General features: G+C 35.6%; 1 protein-coding gene across 3 annotated transcripts in view; it reads left to right on the forward strand.

Moving 5' to 3' along the window:
• The window catches only part of KIAA1958 (KIAA1958 ortholog), a 161332-nt gene that overhangs the window by 121900 nt on the left and 16261 nt on the right, over positions 1-23171 (forward strand). For all 3 annotated transcript variants that reach the window (XR_003130271.3, XM_025433380.3, XM_049091915.1), the window contains one exon: positions 17977-18149. Coding sequence is in view for 2 of the 3 variants with exons in the window: in XM_025433380.3 (XP_025289165.1) it covers positions 17977-18149 (173 nt within the window). In the remaining variant the exon portion in view is untranslated. The remainder of the gene's footprint in view (positions 1-17976; positions 18150-23171) is intronic.

Below are 23171 nucleotides of genomic sequence, written 5' to 3' on the forward strand. Positions count from 1 at the left end.
ACCATGACTTTGTTGAATTACACTCAGTATTAATTAAGTCAGTGCTAATTTGATCAGAATATTAATTAGGTCAGAATATTAATGTAAACCATCATCTTTGCTGAATTATAATCATAGAGACTGACCTGGAAAGGACCCAAGAGATCCTCTAGCCCAATGCTCTTCAGTGCTATGAGGAATAAGAGTCACCATGTCTTCTTGGGGGTAGGGAGCAAGGAGGGCAAAGAGATAGAGATTGCTAAGGGAATCCTCAAGTACTGATTCCCCAGGAATTCTCATGTCCCCTATGTCCTACCTTCTTTGAAAGTCAGCTGATTGAATGAACCTCTATGACACATCCTACACATGGAGGTTGGAAAATAAGATTGGAAACATCTAACCCACCCCTTTTTTTTATAGAAGAGAGAAACCGCCTCAGAGACATTAATGAGCGCTCAGGTACACATACCTCGTTAGAGTCTGAACCAGAACTAGAACCCAAGCACCCTGACTTCTAGTCCCCAGGTCAGAGCTGAGGGAGGTGAAACAACCCTACATTTCCATTGAGTTAGGGTATGCTTTTTTTGTTTTCAAAATTGTTGTTTTTTAAGCCCTCAATCAGGTTTCTACTAGGAATAGACTCAAGCTGCCAGTTTCCAAATAGGTTATTTTTGCATGTAGAATTTTTGCTTTTCATTGTATACTGTTAACATCTTGATTTTAGCAACTTCTCCTTTTAAATTTGATGGAATAATCTCTAAATATAATCATTTGCCTTTTTGAAAGAACATCTCTCAGCTTACCCCATTCATAGTTAGTTTTCATTTACAGAGGGAAAACTAAGGCTTTCAAGGATATGAATTCCAGTTGTAGATTATGAACTAAAAAGTAACTTTTTGTTGAGTGTGGTATTCATTTGTGTATCCAGCTACATAGTATTTATATTACTAGTTTTGAGTGGAGTCTATAATATCCTTTTTTACTCTATGGAAGGGTTAAAATATCATATTAAAGGGGTTTGGGACATATCTTTAATCAAAGGATCAAACTTGTATCAACATAATTGAGATGTTTCTGAAGTGAACTTAGTTATAGGGAGGAAAAAGAAAATGGGAACTAATGGAAGATGTTGAAATACAAAGTATTTGTAAATTCTGTTATCCTGCTTGGTCTTCTGAAGGGGAATTCAAGCATAAATATGAAAAGTTTTCACAAATTTTTATTTTACAAATTATATTTACCAGATTATAGTTGAAGGGAAAAAAGATGAAATTCTAGGATTTTTTTTAAAGTATGGTGGAATTGTCTTTTGAATGCAATGTTGAATTTTGGTAGACTTCTGATGTTCTTTGTATTACACTGGAACTAGAGAGTATTTTTACCATAGTACATTCATTTCAAAGAGCTTTGAAAATGCTTTGGCATAGTTTATTTATTTGTGGTAAGTAGAATTAGGAAGACATCAGCAATATAGAATCCGAACAGTAGTTGTGCATACTATATTTAAGTGATTTTTATGCCTGTTTACTTTCTGTAATTCTTACATTTTATAAATCAAATACCTTAGTATACTTCCACTAGAAATTAATTTATAATTGATTATTTATACTGGGTGAAGTAGCAGGTCCATTTTAGTATTAATCCACTCAGATTAACTTTATCTAACTGAATTTTTATATCTACAATTCATTATATTACAACTTTTTAAATAGCATTTATAACAAAAGAACTTTTGTTTTATAAAAGTATTTGTTACAAAAAAAAAAACCATCTTGCCAAAAACCATTACAATTTCTATGCATTGTGTAATATTCAGTGATGTCACTGTTGAGACTTGCATGTTGGTGTAGGTGCTGTTTCATATCTGTGTTTGTGGTGTTTATGTGGAGTTGTTAACCATTGCTGCTATCACTTATTGTAGTTAAACTGAAAAACTGTGCTAAGAGGCTGTGCCAGTCAACATTTGTATGTGTAACTTGTGAAAGTATGTACTTAGTTGTTTAATATTTTGAGCCAGCACTTAGTGGCCTCTACAGAAGGAAATATTGTAGTTGTCAAGTGGTGCCAACTTCAGAATCTCATTTCACATGTGTAATTCCAGGTCAGATTTTCTTCCATACTTTCCCCAACTCTTTGAAAGGAAATGTTTGCAAAAAGAGAAAGCAAGAATTCTTAACTTTTCCAGTACTCCCCCCAGTTCAAATCTTTTTTTTGTGTGTTGTTTTTTGTTCTCCTGATACTTGAACACCTTACAAGGAAATCCAATAGAATGACAGTGTAGCAGCATAATTACCTTTATCTGGTTATCTGTATCCAGGTAAATGATGTAATAACAGGACTGTGAGGTACCTACATTATTTTTGTTGGTTATCATGACTTGTTTAAAGTGCATTTTATAAGAATATTTATCTTTTTAAATTTATTAGGGACTGTAGAAACCTCAGAGTTCCCAAATATTAATTTTTATATTCAGCATTCACATGGGCTTTTTTAACATTTATTTGCCTTATGACCATCAATTTTTCCATACCCACCTGTCTTTAGTTTGGTTCCTGGTACTTCCATCTTGCCTCAGCAATTTGAAACGCACTCTGAAAGTAAAGAAAAATTATTTCAGTGAATGAATTCTATATTTTGTTAAAATTCCACATGGAAGAAATATCGTTATACATTTATACTCTTAAAATGGAAGGGAAGCTATCTTAAAATGTTAAGAAAAGAAGGCTACTTCATTAAGAGTGTTTGAATATTGACACACCAAAATTCCTTGCTTAGTGCAGGGTTTCATTCTGTCTGTCCAATGGGTTTATAATTATGAGATTCCTTTAATAAAGGGATAATCCCCTGAATTATAGAGAGGCTTTTTGTGTGACTGTCAGATACATGGCGACAGCCAATGCTGTATTTGGAAACATTGCTGCTGAAATTGCTGATTTAATTCTAAGAATATTAAAACTAATTCATCAAGGCCCCTGCCACTTCTTTGCTTAAAGGAAAAGAAAGGCAGATTTTAATTGTGAGCCTTTTCTCCAAAATATGCTTTAAACATTTACCCCTCAATGAAGGTGATAAAGCAATAAAAGGAAACTCAATTATGTACGTTCTAAAGAAGTTCTGCTCTTGTCCAGTGGCCTCCAGAGCGACACTAAAGTATTTCTTGATTCCTGCATTGGGGGTTTTCAAGCAAAGCCTTTATACGTAGAATTTCTTCTGTATTTTGGACACCAAAGATTATGGCATGATATATCCTGATGATTAACAGTTTCTATTAGATAGCTGTGGGCACATTTATTTGAATCCTGCTCTTGAATTTTTTTTTTACCCACTTTGGTTCTTCTGTACGTTTTCTATGTCTGTCCTGAGGCCGTTATGCCCAAGGTAACTTTTATATTAAATAATGCATATATATTTGTTAGGTTTCTAATTTATAGAGTTTATTTCCATCATGACTTTAAACTTTTTTCACTGCTAAAATTAGACATAGATTTGTCAGATTAGCCCCATGATGAGCCATAGCTCGTACCTTTTTCGTTGTAATCTGGAAACGTAACTGTAACCCCATAGGCCTGAAACCTGGTAAGAGAATGACTGGAAACATTTTGGATTCAACGGAATCACTTAAATGACTCTCTTGTCTGTTAAAATGAAGAACTTTGGTTGTTTAGTAGAATGAATCTATATTCAACTTAAACAAGGTCTTCCATCTTATGAATTATAAGAATAATTTTAAGATTTCTTTTACTCTACCACTTACAAGTTAATTGGGAATTAAAAGGTAGATTTATCAGTTTATTCAGTATAATTTAGCACCAGGCATTTGTTTAAAACAAATATAACCACTACACTTAATACTTAGAAAACTTCTATGAAAAAATGGTACTGTTCTTTGAAGATGCATTCACTTGCCCCCACCCCCACCCCCATTTGTTTGGTAAACTGTCATTTTTTATATATTTTCTGGCCACTTGGCTTTTAACTGATTTATGTGAAAACACATTTGTGCCTGATGTTCACTCTAATCATATTTTAAAATTCTCTTTTTAAACTGCTACAATTATAATTTGTGAAAGAGGAGAAAGGTGAATTGAAATGGAGGGAAGTTTCTGTTAATACAACATTACGATGTGTGACTGTGATGCTCTTGGTTAATTAATCCTCTGCCAGTTGATATTTGTATTAATATGATAGAACTTTTTTGTTAATAAGAATATACTATTGGCTTCATTTTTATTTTGCTGCTCACTGCTTTTCACACTAAAGTGTTTTCATTTTTTTCAGCTCACTGTTTTTGCTTCATATTTGTCTGTGTACTTGTGCGCTAAATAAAATTCTAGTTTTATGTCCCAGTGGCTTATTCCATTGCGTTTATAATATTTGTCTCTAACGTCGTGTAATTCTCTATTGTTTTCTGTATCTGTTAGTATAGACTAAAACTTAAGGACATAAGAAAAAAATCCAATGGGGAGCCTGGATGGCTCAGTCAGTTAAGTATCTGACTCTTGATTTGGGCTTAGGTCATAATCTCAGGGTCTTGACATCGAGCCCTGCATCAGTCTCTGCACTGGGCATAGAGCCTGCTTCGGATTCTCTCTCTCTCTCTCCCTCCTTTTCCCCACCTCACAGAGCCCGTGCACACTCTCTCTCTCTCTCTCTCTGTTTTTTTTCTTTTTTTAAAAAAAAGGGCAGCCTGGGAGTGGCTCAGCGATTTAGCGCCGCCTTCAGCCCAGGGTGTGATCCTGGAGATCCAGGATTGAGTCCCATGTCAGGCTCCCTGCATGGAGCCTGCTTCTCCCTCTGCCTGGGTCTCTGCCTCTCTCTCTGTGCTCTCATGAATAAATAAATAAAATCTTAAAAAAAAAAAAAGCAAAAGAAAATCTAATAAAATTAGCTAACAAGCATCAGCAATGAGGAGAACATGCTTTAATCACAGTATTTTGTCTATATTTGGATATGAACAGTCTTCCTTCATTTAATAAATAGTTTTCTGCAAAACTGACTGATTTGTGTAGCCACAGCAAACAACTTTAAAAACAAACCACATTTTGAAAAAAAAAAAATTGTCCTGGTTACTGTCCAGGATATGGTCAATGCATATTGAACAGACTATTCCATATCAGGTGGTTTCTAACCACGAAGGAGGGGGAAATCATGGAAGGAGAAACATTTCTACATAAGTATGTTGACACGTAGTCCATAGGGTAGGGAAAACACTTTAGGACAGCTGAATTAATCGTATGCTTCCTGGAGCCTCCAGTCCAAAAATCCTATTAATGGAACAGAAGGCTCCACTACAGACTCTATGGGCTCTGCGGCCAATTGTAAGTTATACCAAGCTAAGTAGATGTCAGGTTCCAGACTCCTCATTTTTAGGAAAATCTTTTTGGTCAGATACAATTCCCCATGTGCCATTTGTTGCATTTAGCATATTTGATAATATTCTTTGAGCAGAATAGGAATGGTTATTCAAAATGTTTCCAATTAAGTATTAACTTCAGACATCTTTGTTGTGTCACTAAAAGTTTTTAATAAAGAAAAGCATTAAAACACCAGAAAATACAATGTTCTTTACCACAGTGATTTATCTTGCAGAAATGCAAATGTATTTCTTTCATATCTACAAATAATCCACCAGTCTTTTCTCACAGCTGAATATCGCAAATACAAGCAACAACTGTAGTTTCATATGATAGTATTTTAAATTAAAGTTACTTTATAAATAGTTACAATTTATGTTTTCCTGGTATTTTAAGAAACAAGGAATTCACCTTTAAATTTGATTACAAGTTATACATCTAAGGCATGACTAAATAAATAAATAAAACATGAGAAATTTTATTTCCCCAATAGGGGAAGAACATTAGAATTCAAGTTGAATAATATTTAGCCTACACCTCAGAAAATGTTTTCTTTTACAAAAAGTTTTATTTATTTAATTTTTTCATAATTATATTTTCTAAGAAGATATCAAGTAACTAAAATGTCTAATATGTACGAAATACTTCATGTTGGTGATATAGCCTCTGAAAAGATTATATTAAAAGCAAACATTGAATTGGTGGCAAACATTTTCAGACCCAACTATTGTTTTTTAAAAGAGCATTTTCTTTATTAAAATTTGTAGTGCTTTTAAAATGTTAAGGCAGTAAATATTCATTGTGAAAAATTTGACAAATACTAATAAATATAATAAAAGGAAATAAAAATCACAGGAATTTTACTAGCCATAAAAGCAATTCAACTAATGTTTTGGTGTTTTACTTTACAATTCTTATGCATAGATGTACTTCAAAAATTGTAGTCAAGCTGTATTTACTGTTTTGTACATTTTAAAAAGATCTTTAGCCTTTGAAAGTGTGATTATTATATGGTTACATAATTTTCCATTACATAGCAGTAATACTATGTTTTGTTTTTGGATGGTTTTGTTGGATTGGATTTGTATCCAGTTTTTCACTTCCATAAATTTGCCTTCAAGAATATCCTTGAGCGTAGATTTTTGTATGTATCTATGATTAAATGTTTAGCATAAATTTCTACAAGAGAAATTCCTGAGCCAAATAAAAAACATTTATTTTTCCTACATATACATTTCCAAAATCCTAGTCATTTTTATAACTTAAAAAAAATAATATATTCATATTGCAAAGCTTAAAAGTCACACAGAGGTAAATACTAACCAATGTGTCCAAATTTTTTTCTAAACTAGTACAAATTCCCCTGATGCTAGCCACTATTTAGATAGGGACCGTTGTGTGTTTTTGCCAGTCTGATAAATGAAATACATCTTCTTTTGATTATACTATCTTATTATTATTAATGCTTTTGTTATTTGTATTTCTACTATGAATAATTGCCTGTCATATCCTAGGCCCATATTCTAGTGAGTTATCTTTTTCCAATTGATTTAAAGGAGATTTTCATATGCATTTTGTCACTTTATGTGTTATAAGTATTTTCTCCAGGTCTGTTTATTGTTTTTTAAATTTATTCAATGCAGAACTTTTGAATTTTTATGTCATCTGATTTGTTAATCTGTGTTTTTTATAGCTCTGGGTTGTATCATGCTGAGAAAGGCTTTTCTTACTCCCAAAATCATGAAAATTGTCTTCTTTTTGGAAACAGCCTTTTGAAAAAAGATCCATTTGGAAATGTGTTGTGTGTGGTATGACATAGGAATCTAAATTTGCTTGTTTTTGTTTTCTCTAACTCAGTAGCTTATTATCTCAAAGCATTTATTTATTTATTTATTTTCTCAAAGCATTTATTGAAGAGTCCATCCTTTCCCCAGCAATTTGAATTGGAGCCTTTCTTATATACTCAATTTGCATATTTACACAGACCTTTTCTGGACTTTGTTCTGTTGCACTGATATTTCTCTCTTTCTTCTCCAGAACTTACACTTCAAATCATTGCAGTGTTACAGTACATTTATATCTTTCAGGGCAAAACCTCCCAATTATTATTTTCAAAATTGCCTTCCTTTTCTTATGCATTTACTCTCCTAGATAAACTTTAGAATCAACTTGACCAGTAAAACCGAAAAGGGGGGATTTTAATTAGAATTACACCACATTAAAGATTATTTGAAGAAATTACACATTCTTATGATATTGAGCCTTCTCATCCAGGTACCTGGTATAGCTCTTTATATATTAGGTTTTATATATACATTTTTAATTTTAAGAATTTTTTGAGGAGCGCCTGGTGGCTCAGTCAATTAAATATCTGATTCTTGGTTGCAGCTCAGGTCATGATCTCAGGGTCATGAGATCAAGCCCTCCATCAGGTTCTGCACTCAGCTGGAGTCTGCTTAAGATTCTATCTCTCTCGCCCTCTCCCCCTTCCCTTGCTCATGCTCTCTAAATAAATAAATAGATAAATAATCTTATAATTAAAAAAAGAATTTTTTGAAAGTTTTGTTACTGAATTTTACAGATATAAAAGGGCACAAATAATGTACAGTTTGGTTAATTTTTATGAAGAAAGCATATTGCTGAAAACACTACCTAGAGAAAGACATAGAATATTACCCAAACTCCAGAAATTTCCCTCCTGTGCCCTCCCTTAGTTACCTCCCTCAGGCAACCACTTTGTTTTTTCACCAGACAGTCATTTTATCTGTTTTTTAATTACATAAGTGGACTATTTCAACACACTCTATTGTGTCTGGCCTCTTCTGTTTAACATTGTGTTTGTGGGGTTCATCCATATTTTTCATGTTAGTTGATTCTAGTAATCCATCTTTTGTCATTATTGTGTAATAATATATTGTATAAACATTTTGCAATTTCATATGCATTCTATTGTTTATGGACATATGGATATTTCCAGTTTGGGGTTTTCTGTTATTAATTATACTTTTGTGAATATTCATGTCACATGCCTTTCAGTAAGTATGTACATGTTTCTGTTGGGTATATATATACCCTGGTGTAAGATTGCTGGATCGTAGAATATTTGTATGTTCAACTTTGTAAGATAATACCAATTAGTTTCCAAAGTGAGTGTGCAAACTGACATTCCTACTGGCTGAGTAGGAGCGTTCTGTGGCTTCACATCCTCACCAATGCTTGATATTTGTAGATTTTGTTTTTATTTTAGACATTTTGGCGGATATATTTTAATTTTTATTTCCTAAAATACTAATAGTATTTCTTATGTTATACAGTACCCATTCAAGTTTGCCCATTTTTAATTGAACTAGCTGCCTTCTAATTGTTTTATTAGATGTATACATTTCAGATATCTTCTCTCACTATGTGGCTTGCCTTTGCACCCTATAAATAGTGCCTTTTAATAAATGCCTTTTTAATCTTAAAGAAATTCATTTTTTATCACATCTTTTACTTTTGAGGTAATAATAATGATTTTCTATTAAAAATGTGCAGCTACCCCAAGGTCATAAAGATGATCTATATTTTCCTCTAGAAACTTTACTGTTTTACCATTTACATTTAGGTTATGATCCATTTGAAATTGGGGTCTTTTAGTTGTTTGTGGTGTAAGGTAGGCATTCATTTTGCTCATGTTGTGTTAGGGATTTTTGCATCTGTTTATGAGTTGTGTTGGCTTGTAATTTTTTATTGTATTATTCTTGTCATTTTTTTAATAGAAAAGTTATGCTACCCTAAAAAGGAAAATGGGTATTATTCTCTTTTTCTATTTATTAGCAGAGTTTTTAGGTTTGGCATTATTTGTTCCTTAAATGTTAAAAGAATCTGCTAGTGAAATCCATCTGAACCTGAAGGGTATTTTGTGATATTTTATTTGTTTGTTTAAGATTTGTTAAGATTTTGTTTAAGATTTTATTTATTTATTCATGAGAGACACAGAGAGAGAGACAGAGACATAGGCAGAGGGAGAATCAGGCTCCCCAGGGGGAGCCTGATGCAGGACTTGATCCCAGGACCCTGGGATTATGACCCTAGTCAAAGGCAGACACTCAACCACTGAGCCACCCAAGCGTCCCTGTTTTGTGATATTTTAAATTGTAGGTTTGATTTCTTTAATGCATGTAGGACTATTTAAATTTTATACTTGTTCAGTTTTAGTTAAGTTGTGTTTTTTTTAAAGATTTTATTCATTTATTCATGAGAGACACAGAAAGAGAGAGAGAGAGAGAGGCAGAGACACAGGCAGAGGACAGGCCCCATGTAAGGAGCCTGACCTGGGACTTGATCACGGGACTCCAGGATCATGCCCTGGGCCAAAGGCAGGTGCCAAACCTCTGAGCCACCCAGGGATCCCCGAAGTTGTGGCTTTTTTATATGTTTGTCCATTTTATCCAAATTTCCAAGTGTATGCCAAGTGTATTGGCATCAAGTTGTTCATAATATCTTTTTTCTGTATTTTTAATATCTGGTAGGATATGTAGTGATAACCCTGGTTTCGTTCTCGATATTGCAATTTCTACCTTCTCTCGTTTTTCTTACCAGTTTATTAATTCTGTTAGTCTTTTCAAATTCATCTTTTTGCCATTACTTTTTTTAGTTGTAAATTTACTATTTCATTGATTTCTGTTTTGTGTATTGTTTCCTTTCTACTTTTTAAAGTATATATGTTGTTCTTTTTCTCATTTCCTGGTACAGTTGATATTCAGCCTTTCTTTCCTGATCTCTGCATTCAACGCTATAATTTTCTCTATAGATACTGCAATATGTGTATCCCACAACTTTGACATGTATATTGCTATTATTCAGTTTGAAATATATTCTAATTCCCATTGGTTTTTTTCCCCCCCTTCATCAGGGATTTATTTAGAAGCATATTATTGCTTAATGGCCGAAAGTGACCTTCTTGTAATTGATTTATAATTTTTAATTCTGCTGATGCTCTGAATGATTTAATCCTTTGAAATGTTGAAGTTTGCTTTTATGTCCTCGCATTTCTATTTTGGTAAAAGAGCCATGTGTCTTTGAAAAGAATGTGTCTTGTGCGGTAGTTATACACGCCGTTCTTTGTGTATCAGTTAAGTACAGTTTGATGTTTGCATGTTTCAGTCTTCTACATACGATTTTCTGTATGTGCTTGTTCTGTTGGTTATATAGAAAATGATATATTAAAATCTTAGGGGTAGATTTGCCAGTTTTTAAAATTCTTGCAACTTCTGCTTTTTATATTTTGAGACTTAGATAGAAATTTATGATTGTTCTTTCTGTTGAATTTTAAAACATTTCTCTTTATTTATAGTAATACATCCTTCCTTAAAGTCTGTTTTATCTGATATATAGCTATACCAGTGTTCTTTTCTTTCTTGTTTACATAATGTACCTTTTTTTAATCATCCTTTTGCTTTCAACTTTACCCTATTTATTCCTATGTATAAGGAGCACTTAGCTGAGTTTTGTTTCTTTATCCAGACTAGCATCACTTACCTTTTTTATTTTTAAAGATTTATTTATTTGAAAAAGAGAGAGATCACTAGCAGGGGAAGGGGCAGAGGGAGAGGGAGAGAGAGAGAATCTCAAGCAGACTCTCTGATGAATGTGGAGCCTGACATGGGGCTCAGTCTCATGACCCTGAGATCATGATCTGAGCCAAAAACAGGAGTCAGACACTCAACCAACTGAGCTACCCAGGTGCCCTGACATCACTTATCTTTTAATTGAATATTGATCCTGGAATAATTGGTACATTTAGGTTTAAACCTATAATCCTACATATTTTTGCTTTGTTCCATCTATTCTTTGTGCCTTGTTTTTGATAAGCAAGTCTTTCTTATTCCATTTTCCTCCTCTATCAACTTATACATTCTTTCAATATTCTTGTGGTAGTTACCATGGAGATTAAAATATGCATCCTTGCACTGTTAAAGTCTACTTTAAATTAGTGTTTTCATCATTTTCTGGATAATGCAAAGACCTTTTCAACACTAGCTCCAGTTACCTTCTTTTGTGCTATTGTAATGAATATTAATTCTACATGCATTTAAAGCCCCACCAGACACCATTAGTATTGTTTTAAACAGCTGTGTTCATTTAGATTCACCTACATATTCAGTCTTTCCAGTATTCTTTATTTTTTTGCTCTGTCAATGTGCTTCCATCCTGGATCATTTCCTTTACTTGAAAAACTCCCTTTATTATCACTTAATACTTGACTGCTGATAACAAATACGTTCATTATTTTGTATGACTTCCCCTGTACTTCACCTTTATTTTTGAAGGATGCTTTGCTTCATATGAATTCCACACTCGTAGCAATTTTCTTTCAGCACGTTAAAGATAATCATCTGTCTTCTGGCTTCCATCATATCAGCTGAAAAATCAATTTGTTGTTGCTTCATTGAAGGTAATTTGTATTTTTCCTACAGTTTCTTTTAAGATTTTCTCCTTGTCTTTTATCTACTCAAATTATAACACCTTGCACTGGGCCATCCTCCCAACCACAGATACTTTTCTCACTCTGCCCAAGCTCTGACATCCCATGCTAGGAAGCCCTCCTCCATGGAAGCCCTCATCACACTTCTTGAGCTGTAATACTGGCACCCAGCCACTCCCCGTGCAGTGAAGCCCAACTCACTCCAGTAAGACTCCAGTAGGACTCTGACTTTTCACATAGGGCTTCTTCCCATGTCTCCCACTTCTGTGTGAGTGTCCTCCTTGCACTGCTCAGGCAGTCACCCCACATACCTGGATACCCCTGCATGGGATGTTTTGTTTTCTCCAAGTTCAGGCTTTGTTGCCTCCTGCTGAAACATATTTCTTGCCCCAGTCAGATTCCTATTCCCCTCACTGGGCAGACTTCATGCCTCACTCTAAGCCCCCACAGCTCCTTCAACACACACATACTCCAGGAAAACAGATGCCTACTTTGCTCCACCCTACCAACAACTTTGAAACTGAATAGTTTTGGAAGAAAAGAGGAAAAGCAGAGGAAGGGAAGAAGAGAATGAAGGAAGAGAATTCTATAATTGTCATTTTGTTAATAGATTCTAATGCTCTAGTAAAATTCTCCATCTTTTCCTTATTTCCTTGAACATATTAAAATTATTTTAAAATCCATGTCTGGACAACTGCAATAATGCAGATAATTATTTTATCTGATTTTTCTGTTGTTTTTCATTCATTTGGTCTTATAGTATGTCTGTTAACTTGTTATTGATTGCTGGCCACTGTGTATGAAAACTTGTTGAAGATGTTATCCTTCCTCCAGAGAGGATTTAAATTTCTGCAAGCTAGCAAATAGGGTAAGCAGATCACCTTCATCCAAGTGAGACTGTTCTGCAGATCTTCCTTGACTTACAGTGGGGTTATATCTTGATAATCCCATCATAAGTTAAAATGTTTCAGGTAGTAAATGCATTTAATATGCCCAACCTACTGAACATCTCGGGATCTCGGGCTAGCCTATCTTACATGTGCTCAGAATACTGACGTTAGCCTACAGTTGGGCAAAATCGTCTAACACAAAGCCTATTTTATAATAAAGTGTTGAATATCTCACATAGTCTCTTGAATATGGTGCTGAAAATGCAAAGCAGAATAGTCATGTGAACACAGAATGGTTGTGAGTCTATCAGTTGTTTATCCTTATGATCATGAGTCTGGGAATTGCAGCTGGCTACCATTGCCCAGCATCACAGGAGAGCATCCTACCACATATCACTTAGCCCAGGAAAAGCTTAAAATTCAAATTTTGAATTACAATTTCTACTGAATGCCTATCACTTTTGTATCATTATATGGCTGAGAAATCATGAGTCAGGGACCATCTATATTTCCAGTTTCTCTTATTCTTATAGTTAAGCCCTTCCTGGGTCTCAAATGAAAGCCAGGGTTGTTCTTCTTCTCCTTAGAAGGCCCTGGATTACTATTCTTGATTCCTCAGTGCCATGAAGTTTTCTCTTAGTGATATCTCCTTTCTGCTTGGTTTCTCTGTGTCTTGCCTCTTCATATGTAACTCAGGAATCAGCAATTCCAGGAAGGAAAATTGCACGCAGAATGTCGACTCACTTTTCCATAGTTCCCTTCTTCCAGGATCTCTGACTATCAAGTACTGGCTGCTTATTAGTCCTGTACATGAATATTTGTATACTTGTTTCACTGAGATTGCTGTAGACTTCAGGCTGCTTGTTTCTGTTTGGGCTCTGTGATCTGCACTGCAACTCTTCAAATGATTGAAGAGGAACACAGGGATCAATGCAGGACTCACTTCTATGTGTTTCCCTACTCTCCAGGAGTTTTGCTCCTTGAGTCCACTTACTTTTGTTTCCCCATGCATTTAATCTAGCTTTATTTCCAGCAGGAAAGATAGTACAATACCAGCCCCTTCCTTATAGTCCTAAGTCCTCTTGCCATCATTTTTAAGTTTTTAAGTTTTCATTTCTTTTATTAACTTGTTTTTGGATGCTGTGTCTTTCGTGATTGAAAATGTCTTTATTTTGCCCTAGCACTTGAATGATACCTTAAGTAGGTAATAGAATTCTTCATTTTATAGGCTTTTTCCCTTAGAACTCTGAGAAGACAGAGTCATTTTTTAACATGTGGTGTCACAGATGAGAAATCTGATTCTTGTTACTATATTAAAGACTTTTTCCCTCTTACCAGATAAAGATTATTGAATTTTCTTTTTGTTCATAGACCTTGGAAATTTCACCAACATATGTTTATATATATCTTTTATAAGAAAATATGTCTTCTTCAGTATGTATAATTGACAGTTATGAGCCTTACACCCTAAAGATTAAAATCTCTTTGATTAATGAAACTTTTCTCATATTATTTCTTTCACTATTTATTCTATCCTCTCATAATTTTTTCTTTTGAATCCTTACAAGCTAGATTTTGAATCTCCTTCCTCAGTCTTCTCTGCCTCTTAACTTCACCCTTGAAATTTAAAAACTGTTATGACTTTGCTTGCCCTTCTGAGAAAATTCCTTCCATGTCACTAATTTGTCTTTTAGCCATTTTCATTTTAATACTCAGTTTTTCTATTAAGTATTTTTTAAATGCGTTTTTAAAATCATTTTAAATTTCCAGGGTCTTTCTTGTTTTCCTGAATTTTCCTTTTCCAATGAAAGGTGTTCTTGTTTTAAGGATGCATTATGCTCTCAAGTCTATGAAATGATACATTCATGATCTTTGACTTTTTTCTTTGGTTTTCTGAATTAATTCTATGGGAGAGTACAATGTGAAGTTAGTTGCTCTGCTTGTGTAACTTGGTAACTTCCATGCTCCTGGTTTTCCCCAGGTGCCAAATGATGCTTGGTTTGTGTGCACACACTTTAAAAAAAAAGATTTATTTGTTTATTAGAGAAAGAGGGAGAACAGGTGGAGGAGCAGAGGGAGACGGGAGAGAGAATCTCAAGCAGATTCCCCGCTGAATGTGGAGCCTGACGCAAGTCTTGATCTCACAACCCTGAGATCACAACCTGAGCTGAAACCAAGAGTCTGACACTTAACCAACTGAGCCACTCAGGCACCCCCTGTGTGCTCACATTTTAAAATGAAAGACTAGATTTGTCATTACTCTAACTTACAGGGATTTCCTTAGATATTATTAAAGACTCTTGTTTGATATATCTGGACAGAGCTCCAGGTATAGTTGAGCAGGGTTTTGCAAGTGGTCTTCACCCAGCTGTAATCAGTGCACATAGAAATATCCACAAATAGGCTTCTTTTCAGGGTATATAAGCGGGAAACAATCTGGGAAGGTGGGACCTCTCAAATGTAGACACAGGAGAAGTGTTATCTGACAGAGGGCATGCATTCAGCCATTTTTTGCTTTTTGCAGCTGTTTTTTGTTTTCCCTTCCCTGTGTCCAGTGGGGCTAGCTAGAATTTCCTGAGGCAATGCCCCTTCTCTCCCTGACTCGAGGGTAGCTTTTCACAGTAATTTCCCTCACTTTTCACACTGTACTTGCCAACACCTGTGCTGTAAATGATGTAAGTGCGAACCATGCATTGAGAGCAGAGGAATTGTTCAGATCTAGCCGTCCTTAGAGTGAGTACATGACTCCATGGTCACTCCTGCTCCCATGGCCAGCTTTTCTGAACTTTGAGCTTGCAGTTTGCCTGTCCTCTAATGGAAGAAAAATGCACGTCTTTCTTTAGTAGTCCCCTCTTTCTCCTATATTCACTTCTAAGTCCTCACTTCTGTTTGTTTCTCCATCAGTAGAGTCTCCTAAAAATTTCCTCGGCACCATAGCTCTACAACTTTTACTGACAATTTTTAAAAAGCAATTTATTATGTATATTTAATTTAATATTTAAATAGAATTATGAAAGAACTATATGTGTCAATCATTTCCATGCAATTTCTTTCCCATTATGAAAGCATACAAGCATTCTTTACCTGTTTCTCTGTGTTCTAGGATTTTGTTTTCCATTTTTGGTGTACAGTCTCTGTCCTAGGATAAAAATGAAATTATTTAAGGCCATGTAATTGTTTCATGTAATAATTAAACTTAAATATCCTATTTTGCAGTGTGACTTTTTTCTACTCCTATGCTGTACTGAGACGATGGAGACTGGGCTGTGTTGCAAATAAGTCTTTTGTTGTGATTGTTTAAAAACAAACACAGTGAAACCGTTGCGGTTATGTAAATAAATCAGACTTAGTTCTCCTTACTGGAGGTTAATACAAGTAAATGTTGGGGGCCAGGATATACTTTTCATAAGTGGCTAATATCTAAATTGTATTCCACACTGAAACTTTATTCATGTAGTACATGATTCCTTTGCTGTGAGCATAGAGTCAGTGGGACCCAAGTCCAAACCCTAGCTCTATCACTTGCTAATTCTATGACTTGGGACACAGCCCAGTGCCTGGCACAGAGAGGGCACCTTGGTAAATATTGGATGAGTGATGTATGAAGTTACTAAATGTATGAGGCTCAATTTCCTTATCTGTAAAATAAGTATAACAACACAGTTGCTTAGCAATTACAGATAACTCTTGGCATATAGTAACCATTCAATTAACTAAATTGAATTAGTGATCAATTTTATACTAGAATCCTTTCATTAATATCAAGGAAGTCCCAGAAACAATATGAGTTATCTCAGTTTTATGAGGGTGATGAGAAGAATGGACTCACATGACACAGTCGGATAGCCTTTCTAGCATTGTCTCTCTTTTGCTATAAGCATTTATTAAAGCAGATTATGTGCTTAATGGTTCAACAGCAAACTTAAAGGGTAAAGACACAGTCTTAAGAAGCAATACATACCAACTGGAGATTTTCTGGACACGATTACATCACAGCTTTAAGGAATAATAAAGCAAATATGAGACACATACTGTGGAGAATAAGGGAGCTTGTTTCGCGTGGGGAAGGTTGTATAAAAGTGAGTTTGGAATTGGAAATGGGAAAAAAGACACTATTTGGTACAAAGATCATGGGGAGATTTTTCAGGCAACAGGTGGGGAAGGTTGATGTGGTGTTCTGAGCAAAGTGGATGCTGGGGACAGCAGGAGCTAGTGGTTGGGAGTTCCTCAGTGGGGTCAGTGGGAGGTGAGATGAGTTAGGCAAAGTGGAACCAATTTGCAGATCACCTTGGTAATTGCACCAACTTTCCATTCTGCTATTTCTCAGCCTCTTAATGCCTTATTTGAACATAGAAACATTCCAGAGAGGATCAGGACCATTTGGTAAACTAGAGGTTGGCATTATTTTCATTTTAAAGTGGTCCACCTTATTGTTGTTGGTTTTCTTTTTCCTATCCAAAGACAACAATTTAAACAGTTTAAGCTTGATTTTAGTAGATCACAGAGTAAAAAGAAAGGCCTAATAATTATGGACTTGATTATCTCTTCTGTATCCAACAATTAAAGTGGACACCTTGAGGGAAGACCACTTTTCACCTGACTTGGTTTGGCAATTGCAATTTAAAATCTGTTCCTTCTCCTCTGAGATGATGCGAGCCCCTCTGGCATGTTCTTCCTTCTTTCCCCTAAAATTATTTTCACTTTACCTTCCATTCTGATTCTAAGTGAGCTGATGGGCTGGGAGTTGGGGTTTAAATATCGCTTTGTTCATTTGTGAAAAGAATTAAAGAAATATGCCAGCACCATTTAATACAAGGCTGTCCAGGATGGCAGATAAGGCACTACATTACAGAGAAATGACAGCTCTGCATACACTGGGGGCAACGAGAAAGGATGTGTAACTCATCTTCCCTATTTCCTTCTATTTTTATTGTTGCTCTTGTTCATATGAATGCCTTTTATTTCCAGTGAAAATTTTTGGACAGAACATTCTTTGTTTTTCTGCATTCATTTTTCCCATTCTGTTACTGGAATGCCTGCATTAGCGCATCAGTTGATATATATAGCAAAAATACTGGAATCAAACGCAAGGTTACTGCATTGATTCCATGCTAGAAATATTTTCCCTACTTTATTTCTTCTAATATATGTATACTTGATAGACATTTCATTTTTTAAAGTGTTAGGTCTTAGGAGATTTCTGTTACTTAACATGATCCCAAGATACAATTCTCTAAAGAAGGGAATGGCAAATTATTTTAATGCCTTTTATTGTTTTTGTTTCTAGCCTATTCTACTAAGCTCAACAAATTTCCTGTGTTTAATATTAATGATGACTTGAATGATCTGTGTACCAGTGCAGTAAGCCCAAATACTACCAAAGCCACGCGATATGCCCTGAATGTGTGGCGATATTGGTGTGTGACCAACGGGCTCAAAGATCATACGGACATCACCAAGGTAAGAAACTCCTGAGTTTACTTCTTCTTTCAGCCACCTTCACAGCTTCTAAGTGCTAGGCATTGTGTTAAGCATTATTAGGAACACAGAACAGAGAAAACTTTGAAAGAACATGAAATCAAAAGAAAAATTGTGTTTTAAAGGAGAGTTAGAATTTCAGTAGAATTGGATGAAGACAGGAGTCTTCTAGGCTAAGTGACATGAAGAATAAGATTTGGAGGGATAGATTCACTTGCCTGCAGCAGAGACTTCAGATATAGGAATAGTAGACTATAAAACCAGATGTTGATAAACTAAATGCAAACTAAAATCTTGTGAATACTAGGAAGATGTTGAAGTTTTCTTTTGTTTTTGTTTGTAAAGAAAGACTTTCTCTGAAGGATTATTGCATTGGCATCAGGGAAGGGATTGTCAAAATAGGGAGAATGCTCTGACTATAAGACCTAAAGAGTCAGGGAAGGGGGAAACCACTGAAGTTTCTTTAACAGGAAGGAATATAGTGAAAGAGATATTTGGAAAAATTAATTGGAAGTGATGAACAAAAGTTTATTTAGTATCCTTCATCCTCAATTTCTCCAGTTGTAACATGAACTCTTAAAATGTCTTCCAACTTGAAATGTTTAAAGTTGCTCAATGGAAAGGAAATACTTTTGGACATGTAGAGACAGAACAGAAAGACATATTTTAGGGGTGCCTGGGTGGCTCAGTCAGTTGGGCATCTGCCTTTGACTCAGGTCATGATCCTAGGGTCCTGGGATTGAGCCCCACACTAGCCTCCCTGCTCAGGGGGAGCCTGCTTTCCACTTGTGCTCTCTGTTGCGCTCTCTCTCTCTCTCTCAGATAAATAAATAAAATCTTTAAAAAAAAAAAAAAAAGAAAGGCATATTTTGATTTGGATATACTGAGTCTAAAGCAGACAGATGTCCAGATGGACATGTCCAGTAAACAGTTGGGAATGTGGGATTTAAAACATGGAAGTAAAAGGGGCATCTGTCTGGCTCAATCAGTAAAGTATGTGACTCTTGATCTCAAGGCCATGAGTTCAAGCTCCACATTGGGCCTACAGCTTATTTAAAAAAAAAAAATATATATATATATATAGGGATGCCTGGGTGGCTCTGTGGTTGGGTGCCAGCCTTTGGCTCACATTGTGATCCCGGGGTCCAGGATCGAGTCCCGCATCGGGCTCCCTGTGGGGAGCCTGCTTCTCCCTCTATCTGTGTCTTTGCCTCTCTCTCTGTCAGTGTCTCCATGAATAAATAGATAAATCTTTAAAAATTTTAAAAATAAAAATATAAAACAAACAAAAATGGGAGAAATGTTAAAGCTGGAAGCATAGACTTAAATACCTTGCACAAAGAAGTCATAAGTGAAGCTCAAAGCAGGTGACATCTCCAGGTTTGGGTGATGTGTTTAGGGCACCAAAAATAGATGAAATAAGAAATCCAGGTTTCTACTTCTGACAGCATGGTGCTCTAGATACTGTGAGGGGCCTCTCTGTTCTACTTGTGGAAAGGAAGGGAAACATCCATGGCGCGCTGCGCGCACACACACACACACACACACACACACACAAAAGACAGCTGAAACTGGAGCAGTGAGCAGTAACACAAAGGGCAGGGTTCACCCTGAGGGCATATATTGATAACGTTATTAAAGAAGGGAAGAGACAAATGCACAGAAGAATCCTTGATTTAGTAGAGAACCCTGAAAGGAGCCTAAAGAGGTTCTAGGTTCTGGCTCCTCACAGAGTCATATGCTAATAATATTTGAAGAGGAACACCCAAAAGGAAGGAACTTAAGTTTTTTGCAGATTAAAATCAACTAAATATGCGCCCATTAAAACACAAATAAAAACAAAAAAAAAAAAAAAAAAAAACAGAAACATGTTCAACCCAAAACACTAGCTGCTCAAGGAAATAGGTCACCATGAATGAGGTTGCATAGACACAACAATCAATACATTTAGACACCAAGGACTTTAGATAGACTAATATTATGAAATATTTATAGAAATGAAAAGAATCATAAAATTGAGCAAGCAACAATATAGTAATCAAAATAATCCAACAGATTTGAAAATAAAGAAAAACTTCCACTTGTGGCCACAGGGACAAACGGATCCAAAATTACCCTGCTTCTGTAACAACTAGAAAACTGAGCACAATATGTACAACAACTGTTCTCAGACAGAACAGACAGCATAGGACTTGATCCCTTAGAGGAAGGTAACAAATGAGAGTACTGAGAAAAGTCTTTCATCAGATGTGGAGAATAGTTAGCTCTAAACTGAGCTCTGCTCTGATCCCACCCAACACATCTTAAAAGCTAAACCCATGCACATGAAAAGATGCTAATATCACTAATCAGGGAAATGCAAATCAAAACTACAATGAGATATCACCTCACACCTGTCAGAATGGCTAGTATCAAAAGGACAAGAAATAATAAGTGTTAGCAAGGAATGTAGAGAAAAGGGAACCCTGTGCCCTGTTGGTGGGAATGTAAATTAGTGCCGCCATTATGGGAAATACAATAGAGGTTCCTCAGAAGACTGAAAAATAGAACTACCATGTGATCCTGCAATTCTACGTCTGGGTATTTGTCTGAAGGAAATGAAAAGATTTATGCACCCTCATGTTCATTGCACCCTTATTTAGGGTCCTCGGACAGTAGCCAAGACATGGAAGCAACCTAAGTGTCCATGAGGGATGAATGGATAAAGAAAATGTGGTGCATATACATACAATGTAATAGAAGGAAATCCTGCCATTTGCAGCAACATGAATGGACGTTGAGGGCATTATGCTAAGTGAAATAAGTCAGACAGAGAAAGACAAATACCATATGATCTAACTTATATGTGGAATATAAAAGCAAAACAAAACAACAACAACAACAAAACAACAACAACCTAAACTGAACTCGTAGAAAAAGAGAAAAGATAAATGGTTGCTAGAGGTGTAGGGGTGTGAGGGTGTGAAGGAGAGTAAAATGGATGAAGGTGACCAAAAGGTTCAAACTTCCAGTAATAAAATATTAATATTTTTTTTTAAATGAGAGGCAGAGACAGCGCAGCAGAGACACATGCAGAGGGAGAAGCAGGCTCCATGCAGGGAGCCTGACGTGGGACTTGATCCCTGGTCTCCAGGGTTATGCCCTGGGCTGAAGGTGGCGCTAAACCACTGAGCCACCCGGGCTGCCCTCCAGCAATAAAGTAAATTAAGTCATGGCGATGTGATGTACAGCTTGATGACTATAGTTAATGATATTGCATTGTATATTTGAAAGTTACTAAGAGAGTAGATCTTAAAAGTTCTCATCACAAGAAAAAAAATTTAACTATGTGTGATGACGGATGTTAGCTAGACTCTGATAATAATCATTTTGCAATACATCCAAATATTGAATCATTGTGTCGTAAGAACCAAAGAAATAAAATTCATAATGTCTAGCAACTAAACAAAAATTATTAGACATGCAAAGAAGCAAGCACATACCCCTTAAAGAATGAACCAATCATTCCAGCCCAGATCTAACAAAGATTTTAGAATTAGCAGGCAAGACATTAAACAGTTATTATAAAGAAGGTAAATAAATGGCCAATGAGCACATGAGAAAATGCTCAACTTCATTAGACATCAGGGAAATGCAAATCAAAACCACATGAGATTCTACTTCATACTCAATAGGAAGACTGCAATAATAATAATTTTTTAAATAGATAATAACAGGAGCACCTGGGTGGCTCAGTGACTGAACATCTGCCTTTGGCTCAGGTTGTGATCCTGGGGTCCTGGAATTTAGTCCTGCATCCCTGCAGGGGGCCTGCTACTCCCTCTGCCTGTGTCTCTGCCTCTCTCTCTGTGTCTCTCAGGAATAAATAAATAAAATCATAAAATAAAAAGATAATAATAAATGTTGATGAGAACATAGAGAAAATGGAACCCTAGTACACTTCTTTTGGGAATATAAAATGATGTAGCTGCTTTGGAAAGTCTGGCATCTCCCCACAAGTTAAACATAGGGTTACTCTTTCACCCAGCAATTCTACTCCTACACATATACCCAGGTTATTAAAAACATATATTTGTACACAAAGTTGTACATAAATATATGTTGTAGCCTTATCACAATAGCCAAAACATAGAAACAACCCAAATGCCCACAGGCAGGCGAATAGATCAAATGTGGCATATTCATACAATGGAGTATTATTTGGCAATCAAGAGAAATGAAGTACTGATAGATGCTTACAGCATGAATGAACCTAGAAAACATTATACTAAGTGAAATAAGTCAGAAACAAAAGGACACCTATGTATTATTCCATTTATGTAAGATATCTAGAATAGGCAGGGTCGTAAAGACAGGAAGTATGAGAGAGGTTATGAGGGGCTGGGAGGAGGAGGAAAAGTGGAGCTATTGTGGAATGAAGACAGTTTCTGTATGGAATGATGAAAAAGTTCTGGAAGTGAATAGTGATGGTGGTTGTGCAATGTTATAAATGTACTTAAAGCCACCGAATTGTATACTTACAGATGGTTAAGATGGTAAAAGTTATATATCTTTTACCGCAATTTAAAGAAACCAAATAAAACAGCAAAAAATGTATTTCACCTTTATTAATAATTTTAAAATTCACCTGTTCTCACAAACCCCTAGCACCATCTTCATCCCCATTAACCTTAACCTTTTCTAGGCCTGAGGGTCTTGTCTTTCAGACTTTGCAGTTGACAATTACTGGGAACCTTTATGTTCCCAGGCAGGAATACCCAAAAAGAACCTAATTTCTCCGCACTCTCCGAGGTTTAGATGAATTCTGCATCTCGGGTAGAGAAAATATCCCAGCTCTCCCAAAGAGTATACCTTTCAACTGCATTAGTATTTCTTAGTTTCCCCTATGTTGGCTGGAAGAATAACGGGTGAGAAAGAAGATATATTTCAGTCTTCTGTAATCTATTCACATAGGCCACTCAAACATTTTTTAAAAGATTTTATTTATTTGTTTGAGAGATAATG

Source organism: Canis lupus, chromosome 11 (genome assembly GCF_003254725.2).
Source record: "Canis lupus dingo isolate Sandy chromosome 11, ASM325472v2, whole genome shotgun sequence".
Taxonomy (NCBI): domain Eukaryota; kingdom Metazoa; phylum Chordata; class Mammalia; order Carnivora; family Canidae; genus Canis; species Canis lupus.